This window comes from Pseudochaenichthys georgianus, chromosome 24 (genome assembly GCF_902827115.2).
Source record: "Pseudochaenichthys georgianus chromosome 24, fPseGeo1.2, whole genome shotgun sequence".
NCBI classification, from domain to species: Eukaryota; Metazoa; Chordata; class Actinopteri; order Perciformes; family Channichthyidae; genus Pseudochaenichthys; species Pseudochaenichthys georgianus.
In genome coordinates this window covers 34900716-34910504 of record NC_047526.1, presented here as the reverse complement: position 1 = coordinate 34910504, position 9789 = coordinate 34900716, and the positions used below count along the sequence as shown (strand labels likewise).

The 9789-nt window shown below is 40.7% G+C and overlaps 1 protein-coding gene across 1 annotated transcript; it reads left to right on the top strand.

Moving 5' to 3' along the window:
* The first annotated feature begins 1263 nt into the window (after window positions 1-1263).
* On the top strand, window positions 1264-9789 carry LOC117440248 (uncharacterized). Its single transcript, XM_034076543.2, has 7 exons — window positions 1264-1347; window positions 2829-3155; window positions 3281-3544; window positions 3700-3762; window positions 5215-5301; window positions 5394-5422; window positions 9261-9789. Exons 1-7 carry the CDS (start codon window positions 1287-1289, stop codon window positions 9324-9326), a joined length of 897 nt encoding a protein of 298 aa, XP_033932434.1. The 5' UTR covers window positions 1264-1286; the 3' UTR covers window positions 9327-9789.

The window sequence follows — 9789 nt, the reverse complement described above, 5'->3', positions numbered from 1 at the left end:
TTGGAGGTCGATGTCTCGGTGAACGTGAGTTGTTTGGCTTTCTTGTCCGCAGCAGCAGAAAGCATTTTCGAATGTTTGAATGAATCAAAGTGGGTCGTCTCCGTCGATGTTCTCTTATGCTCCAACACACAGTTGCATAGGGTGCAGAATAGTTTCCCCCCACTTTCGTGCAAGACATCGGGGTACTGCTTTGCCCGGTCTTTAGCAGAAATGTTCGTCGGTAAATGAGATGGATTAGATGTGTTCATCTTGGTGTTTTCTCTCTCGTGTGAGCTCCACACGTTCACTCTACGGTGTTGTTTACCTTCTGTGATGCGCAAGCTGATGACGTCGCATCATCATCATCACTTCACGTCGAGACGAGTTAACTTTTTTTTCCTCAACTTTGTGTGGAAAAATGCGGGGATTATGCTCCCTTTTAAAAATCTGCGTGACTTTGCTGATTATGCGGTAAATTATGCGATCTCAAAATCACGTTTTTCTGGAGGGTCTAGTTAATATTAATTCTACACTGTGTTCTGTGGTTCCTACTAACAGTAGGCTTGTTTGAGACGCGTTGCGGCTCGCCTCGAAAGTAGACGGCCATCATGCAACGCACTAGCAAGACGTAGATCGAAATTGCGCAGGTCTGCGCAGGTCTTGCTTGTCTCAAACAAGCCTAGTGTCTTTATCATGACCGCAAGGTCATGATAAAGACACTGTGGTTTTCACTGGACAGGATGGAGATTTAATTTGTAATCTGGAATTTGTAGACTAAGTGGCAAAAAGTGTTTTTTTTACATTTGTACTTTGTAGAGAAATGTAGACACAAGTTGGAAGGGAGCACAATAAACCTGACGAGTTTGAATTTGAGTTGATTATGAGTTTATTTTCAATTGATAATTAGCTCACAATAAGTTCACTTTAGTTACTCACACAACTTGACACAAGCCATGGGTTCAGGTCCGGACTTATAAGTCCGGACCTGAACCTGAACCTCTGGACTTGAGTCCGGAACTGAACCTGAATGTGAGTCCAGGTACGCAGCACTATCCGCTGGTATCTAATGTGCTTATATGGTTATGTTTTTTATATGAATGTTATTACAGTAAACCCACAGGAAGCGACATGCGCTCTTCTTGACTGAGTCTCTGCTGAGAGGCGAATTAACGAGAAATGTATATATAAGAAAAAAGAAGACGCAGCAACTTTGAGGAAGTGGCACATTTTTAATATTAGGAAGTACATTCAACATTTCTCTTTAAGAGGCAGCCGGTGTAGAGACTTACACGAATACAAGAGACACGATGGACGAGTTAAAACAGATTAAAAAGTCTTCACTTCTCATTCTGCTGCTTCAGTTTACAGGTAAGGATTCCTACAAAATGTATTTATTTAGAAACATTAAAAAAGGTAATTTAGTAATCATGAATGTTACTTTATTACCTAACCTCATTTTAACAAAGACAGAGAAGTGGTCTGTTTGTCTTCCAACGAGGGGAAGGCAACTTTTAGACCGGCCAGTTGTATTATTTGCCCCCTCACTTTGAGCATCATTCATCCATCAAAAAGTACACTAAATGTCACAATTATTAAATAACTTTAAATAATTATTTTCCCCAATACACGTTACTGTGGATCAGATATGTGGGCAGGCAGTCAAGCAACGTGTAAAAAAGCCTCAACCCAAAGTGAGCTTGTAGTCTTATGTTAGCATGTATGCTAGCTGTAAACACAGTCGGATGGGTGACCAAAACGTCCCCGTTTTCGGTGGCTGGTACCCGGTTGAAATCAAATGTTATATGTCAGTAAAAACAGAGTAACAGTGTTGTGCCTGTTTGTAGCATTAGCGTATTTCTTCTTCTTCTACTTCTACTACTTCTTCTTCTTCTTCTTCTTTTTTCTTTAATGGCGAATCGCTTCCACTTGGAGCATATATCGCCACCTACTGTTGATTTATTAAATGTTTATATTAAATCATTGTCCTCAGTCCAGTGTTTTTGAGGAACTTGAAGATCAGCTTGTTTACTTAATTTCTTGATTTACTTTCGTATATTGACTTGAAATCCATGTCCTTGATGTTATGTTGTTCCAGTGCAGTTTTCAGAATGAGTCTTTGTCTGTTATAATCCGGGCAGCTAAAACATACATGATGTAATACAATACGGTTGTACATCTAGTGACGGATTTTGGAACATTGATTCAATTTTTCTCATGGCAGTTAGACTCTAGAGACAAACCAGGGTACTTTATTCTTATTATTATCTGTGTCTGTCCATTTGGTGCAGTATTTGATCCAATATTACATTCGGATTATATATTAGTCACTTTCTTATGAAATGCCAGGTTTTAGGCCTTGATTTGAACCTTCAATCCTGAAAATAAAAATCAACCAGATTAACGTTTCTTTAATCCTGACTAGAGGTAAGTAAATCTGTATAGGAAGACGAGTTAAGGGATAGAGGAGAAAAGGTTATGGTATAATTACAGAGCCTGTCCATTTATAAATTGAGGAAATCAATGTTAGTCTGTTAACCAAAGTGCAACCATCTGATCATGTACTATCTGTTATTAAAGATCAGAGGAAAACAACAGAACGAGAGGGGTAAATCCGGAATAAAAATAAAGAAGCAAAGAGATTGGAGAGCAGTGAGAAGGAAAAAAGCTTGGTGTGTCAAATCATTACATTGCCAGTATTTTTCGTTATTGTGAAAAAAAATCGCCCCCTCGGATTTTTTCATTTCATCCTGGAGCCGGGCCTGTTTTAGACACATAGGAAACTTTTGTTGTATCTTAAATGACATTTTTTATTTCTCTGTATTCTTTATATTTCCCTCTCGTTTATTCAGGGGCTGCAATTGGACAGCGTGACCTCTACCTCTCTGTAAGAGTTGGAGATGAAGCCACTTTGCCGTGTAACAGTGTCAGACATGATCAGGGTGAATGTAATGGTACTACCTGGCTCTTCAGTGTTTCAAGAAGCACAGTGATGCTGGTTAAAGGTGGGCAGATTAGTAACCATGCTCATTCAGACACACTGAGACTTACGGATAAATGTTCTGTGGTTGTAAAGAAGGTCACAGAGGAGGATGTTGGTAGTTACACCTGCAGACAGTACAACAAAGCAGATCAACAGCAAGGTCGAGACTCTCTGGTTCTTCTGTCTGTTGTTACCAGTGAGTATTTCCATCATAATGTTTCCAAACTTTCTCTGTAGAGCAAAATACTAAAACATTACAATTATTATTATTACAGTGGTGAAGTTAATTATTATCTTTCTCTCACATATCTCCATCTTCAGTGACTGAGCATCAGGTCAACGATGAGGTGACGTTACGCTGCTCTGTGACGACACGTGTAGGTTGTAGACACACAGTGAAGTGGCTGCTTCAGGGTCGAGATGTGGATAAAGACAACAAGGATATAAAGACATCAGCGTCTGACTGCTCTGCTTCTGTGACATTTCCGACTTCTCATTATGGTTCCACACAAAGGTCTGAGTTGTTTACTTGTGAAGTAACAGCTGATGGTCACAACGTGCAGACCTTCAGGCCTCAGTCCTCAGGTGAGAACATTTGTGATCAGACTGTTTGAAGTCACTTCAACGTGATGTGAAAAATTACATAAAAGGGTGTTTATCTGATTTAATTAAGTTTAAACATTATGTCACAATATATGGTAAACATATTACTTCTGAAGAGTTGTGTTCATCTTTTTCAGATGGGGACGATCAAGCAGCAACAACAACAACAACAAATACATCAGGTCACATCAACAACCAAGGTACAAACTAGACAGTATGTAGAAGAAAACCCAGTAGTGGTGGCTTAAAGCCCAGCTCTGCTCCGCGCCGTCCGTTAGATGAGCCTGGTCAGATTAATAAGAAAAGGAGTTCAAAACACCGGCATAAAAGTTATAACAATAATCTGATTTTAATGGTAAAAAACACCAATACAAGTTTACAGAGTACTCTGGACCCCCCGCTCCACTGCCGTGCGATACAGGTATCGGGACCCGCCAGTCAGCAACAGGGGGCATCGTGCATGAATAAACAACAGTATATATGGACATATTTGGGGCGGAGAGTCACTGCTTATCTTCCACTGGACTCCACACCTTTAATTTCCCAAGGAAGGTTTCACACAAACTATTCTTTCCCAAACAATCAAACATTGTACACAGATATATTGGTGCTTGAGATTTGCCCCAGAAAGAACCTTGAAAAGAACCTGTGTGTGTGTTGGTGAGAGGAAGTGTATGTGTGTGTGTGTGTGTGTGTGTGTGTGTGTGTGTGTGTGTGTGTGTGTGTGTGTGTGTGTGTGTGTGTGTGTGTGTGTGTGTGTGTGTGTGTGTGTGCGTGCGTGCGTGTGTGTGTGTGTGTGTGTGTGTGTGTGTGTGTGTGTGTGCGTGCGTGCGTGCGTGCGTGCGTGCGTGTGTGTGTGTGTGTGTGTGTGTGTGTGTGTGTGTGTGTGTGTGTTGATATATGGGTCAGGGAGTGTATGTGTGTGTGTCAGGGTGAGAGGAAGTGTGTGTGTGTGTGTGTGTGTGTGTGTGTGTGTGTGTGTGTGTGTGTGTGTGTGTGTGTGTGTGTGTGTGTGTGTGTGTGTGTGTGTGTGTGTGTGTGTGTGTGTGTGTGTGTGTGTGTGTGTGTGTGTGTGTGTGTGTGTGTGTGTGTGTGTGTGTGTGTGTGTGTGTGTGTGTGTGTGTGTGTGTGTGTGTGTGTGTGTGTGTGTGTGTGTGTGTGTGTGTGTGTGTGTGTGTGTGTGTGTGTGTGTGTGTGTGTGTGTGTGTGTGTGTGTGTGTGTGTCAGGGCGTCTGGGTCATGGAGTGTAAGTAAGAAGGTTTATATATATAGGATGACTTTAAAACAGTCCCAAATAATACATGTTTACTTCAATACAGTTTAGAACAATATCTGTTTGCTTTAAGTATCAGCAATCTTAAACAAAACTACTCTATAGCACCTCAAATATTTCGTATGTTGTTGTGGCGCTTCACATCTCCTCTTTGAGCTGCGGTGGAAATATCTGGAGAGAATTATTAGTATTTGGTCCTTTAATTAAGTGTTTTTGGTTTATTTTGTTTTTAATTAATGTTTTTTGGATGCAGTTTTTGTCCCAAAAGTAACTTTGATTTGGTATAAAGTAACAAATACATGTTTTAACATCTTCATGTAATGTAAGTATCTCCGCTATTCACCTCACCTCCAATTTCGCCCATTTATTATCGTTTCAGTTTGGTGGTTGTACCTGGTTCTGGCTTTGGTTCTCGTAGCACTTCTAATAACCATTGTGGCTTTCATCACATGGAAGAAAATGAAAGGTGAGAGAACATATATGAAACTTTTTGTAAACAATAATTTCAAATGTAGAATGTGGAAATTAAAGTCAACCCCCTTTTGTTTGTGTTTTCAGGGACAGAAGCACGGGAAAGTGACAGTGATGTGAGTTCTCAAATATCATTTTCTATTTAAAGTTCAACATTGGCTTGCATTCGCTAAGGTAAAGGAAGTGATAAGGAGGAAAAGCACGAAGGGCTGTAAACTGATGTTTGGGATTTGCTTATTTAACATGAGCACCTTACATTACAGCCTCATAAATGAATACAGGACATCATAATCATCTTTTCCTGTAGTGTGTTATATAGGATTTAGTGCATATCAATGGTCTGCAAAGGCTAAAATCCCTGTGTTCCGTTCAGAGGGAGTTTTTTTCTGAACATCAGCAGGAGAGGACTCTTTAAAGTAGAGACACTACATACTGATATACACCTGAACATCAGCAGGAGAGGACTCTTTAAAGTAGAGACACTACATACTGATATACACCTGAACATCAGCAGGAGAGGACTCTTTAAAGTAGAGACACTACATACTGATATACACCTGAACATCAGCAGGAGAGGACTCTTTAAAGTAGAGACACTACATACTGATATACACCTGAACATCAGCAGGAGAGGACTCTTTAAAGTAGAGACACTACATACCGATATACACCTGAACATCAGCAGGAGAGGACTCTTTAAAGTAGAGACACTACATACCGATATACACCTGAACATCAGCAGGAGAGGACTCTTTAAAGTAGAGACACTACATACTGATATACACCTGAACATCAGCAGGAGAGGACTCTTTAAAGTAGAGACACTACATACTGATATCCACCTGAACATCAGCAGGAGAGGACTCTTTAAAGTAGAGACACTACATACTGATATACACCTGAACATCAGCAGGAGAGGACTCTTTAAAGTAGAGACACTACATACTGATATACACCTGAACATCAGCAGGAGAGGACTCTTTAAAGTAGAGACACTACATACTGATATACACCTGAACATCAGCAGGAGAGGACTCTTTAAAGTAGAGACACTACATACTGATATACACCTGAACATCAGCAGGAGAGGACTCTTTAAAGTAGAGACACTATATACTGATATACACCTGAACATCAGCAGGAGAGGACTCTTTAAAGTAGAGACACTACATACTGATATGCACCTGAACATCAGCAGGAGAGGACTCTTTAAAGTAGAGACACTACATACTGATATGCACCTGAACATCAGCAGGAGAGTACTCTTTAAAGTAGAGACACTACATACTGATATGCACCTGATCATCAGCAGGAGAGGACTCTTTAAAGTAGAGACACTACATACTGATATACACCTGATCATCAGCAGGAGAGGACTCTTTAAAGTAGAGACACTACATACTGATATACACCTGATCATCAGCAGGAGAGGACTCTTTAAAGTAGAGACACTACATACTGATATACACCTGAACATCAGCAGGAGAGGACTCTTTAAAGTAGAGACACTGCATACTGATATACACCTGAACATCAGCAGGAGAGGACTCTTTAAAGTAGAGACACTACATACTGATATACACCTGAACATCAGCAGGAGAGGACTCTTTAAAGGAATGGTCCACTCATTAGATAATTAATCAAAACTTCAGTATTTAGTGAAACATTATGTTGAAACCATACCCTGAAGAGATCAGCGATATTCCCCGGTAAATAATAAGCTCTTTTTTATCAAGACCTGTATATTCCGTCTGGCCCCCGCCATGTTTGCCATTTTCAGTAGTCACGTGATGGTCGTGACGTCATCCATGCGTTCACTTTGTCAACACACGGAAACATGGTGGAGTATTTCAGTTCGGACTCGTCAGCAGAGGAACAAGTTTTGACCAATGTGAAGAGATTGGATGGGGGAATTCAGCCATACATATCAGTATGACAATACGACACCCTCTGTCCTAAGACCCTCACATCGTACAAGGAAAAACTTCCGAAGAAAACCCACAGTTTAAAGGGAACATGGGAGAAACCTCAGGGAGAGCAACAGAGGAGGGATCCCTCTCCCAGGACGGACAGACGTGCAATAGATGCCGTGTGTAAATTGAAAAGATAATACATTTGCAACATAGGTAGTCCAAATGTTTGAAAATGCATGTGTGTATAATAGGAAGATGATATAAGATACTATATGTATGCATGTAGTACCACCCTTGCTAGCGATTCCCTCTCTAGTTTAGCATACTCAGCTTCGTTGTCCCTGGCCATAGAATCACGATTTTATGGGGCCGGAAAAACTGGGGGGAAATACACACTAGCCGGTACTACGCTATATGGAAAGGCCACCAAAAACTGTCCTGGCCTGGACGTTAAAACGGGGCTAGCCGCTGCAATGGAAATGCGCTATAACATACCTTATTCTTACTCCGAGTACTACTTCTGCTCCTCCGTCGCTTCACACTTGCAGAGGGCGATTTCTCAACTGACCGAACTGGTGTCCTGGTCGGTGATGACACCAGAAAGACCGATGGTACTGCATCTCCATTGAGTAATGGTTGTTCTTTAAATCCCATGTTATGTTTGATCATACTCTCAGAGTAGTCGTCCGGAAATGTGAAATGTTCGCTTCATACATGAGCCTGTGAATCTCTCGGTTCGGGCCGGCCACATTTCGCTAGCCACTGCCTCCAAATGTACTTCTTATGCTTACCTTTTGGCAACAGATGGAACCGAGCATTCCGTGTATTGTTCCTATCCGAATTATGGCAATATTTCGCGATACAGTGAGGCATATTTGAAGAGAGAAACTGCAGTAAATAACATGGAGATACAACGTGTCTTCGAAAACCAAACGCATGGATTACGTCACGTCCGGGAAATGGCGGCGCCCACAGTGTTGATGTTATTTCGGTATATAATCAGTTTAAAATCACTGATAATGTCATCGGATTAAAAAAAAAAAAAGAGAGAGAGAGAGAGAGACTGGCAGAGACTGGTCTGTTTTATCGGATGATAATTTAAAAAAAATGAGTTTCATGAGCATACCATGCCTTTAAAGTAGAGACACTACATACTGATATACACCTAATCATCAGCAGGAGAGGACTCTTTAAAGTAGAGACTCTACATACTGATATACACCTGAACATCAGCAGGAGAGGACTATTTAAAGTAGAGACACTATACTGATATACACCTGAACATCAGGAGGAGAGGACTCTACTTTATTATTCTCTGATGTGAATGAACTGAAGTGTTTAATGCTTGTTGTCCAGGGACAGACCTCAACCCCTGCAGTTAATTCTCCAGAGACCAACCCGGCCACAGTAGGCGCTTTCACACCAAGTACTTTTCCCAGGAATAGTTCCCGGACCTTAGTTCCCCGGAAATATTTAGTTCTGAATTCTAGTAGATCGCGTTCACACCGGAATAAGTCCCTGAGGGAGGATTAGGCAAATGAAGCCGCTGCTTTGGGTTTAAAGGGATGAAGGTGTGGGATGAAGGGATTTAGGGAAAGATGGATATAGGGAGGAGGGATGAAGAGTTGAAGGTATGTAGGGGTTGAAGTACAGCCTCCAGAGAGACCTAGATCTGAATCAACACCTCTTTGAACCTGTCAGTAACAACTGAACATGATGAGTTCAGATTAAAGGGCTGATTCCCCTGAATTACATCACACAGAGGATTTCCCCACCTTCACACTAGTGGCTTTTAGCAATGCTGATAGTTCTGTTGTTTTAGAAAACAATGTGTTTGTTACTGTGAATAACGTGCAGGATAACATCTAGCTTCAAAGCAAACTGTTCAGAAGTCAGAAGATTAAATCAGATCAGACGGGAACTGATGGTGCGTTCAGGGTCTGCTGACTCAACTGTGAACTGTGTTTTACTTTGAAATCCTTTGTAACCAACTCAGTGTTGTTGTTGTTGTTGTTGTTGTTGTTGTTGTTGTTTTACTCAGGTGCGTTGTGATGTAGAGGATGATACAGTGAACTATGACAACATCAGACCTCCTGATGGAGTTTGAGCAACACTTCTGCCTCCATCAGACTCCACTGATCAACAACGTCTACATCCATCATCATGTTTCACTTCAGGAGTGGAAGATTAAACAATCATTCTGAATTACATATTATTTCATTTTAGTCTTGATCTAATAAACCACTGGATGTCACTATAAACAGCTTGTAACTCCTGTTTCCTTCCTTATATTGTCTTCCAGCTGAAGGTTCAGAGCTGATTTCAAGATGTACTGATTGTTTTTGAAGCTACAGCAGCTTGAGATCATTTTAATATCTTTGTGTTCAGAATTATTGCTTTCATTCACTTTCATTGAGCTTTGCTTTGTGTTTTGATGTCCATTTGATTGAATGGATTTTCAGCCTTAATGTAGAAAGTAAGTTTTCTCTTTGTTATATCTGTTGACATCAGAATCTGCAAATAAAAAGAAATCCAACAATTGTGTTTGACTATTTTTGGAAATAGTCTAA

What these genes read in the sequence shown, in the direction of transcription:
- LOC117440248 (XM_034076543.2), top strand. Translation starts at nt 1,287, where the DNA reads ATGGACGAGTTAAAACAGATTAAAAAGTCTTCACTTCTCATTCTGCTG. An exon ending in TCTGCTGCTTCAGTTTACAG is followed by an intron (nt 1,348 to 2,828) that starts GTAAGGATTCCT and finishes TCGTTTATTCAG; the next exon opens with GGGCTGCAATTGGACAGCGT. An exon ending in AGGTCACATCAACAACCAAG is followed by an intron (nt 3,763 to 5,214) that starts GTACAAACTAGA and finishes TTATCGTTTCAG; the next exon opens with TTTGGTGGTTGTACCTGGTT.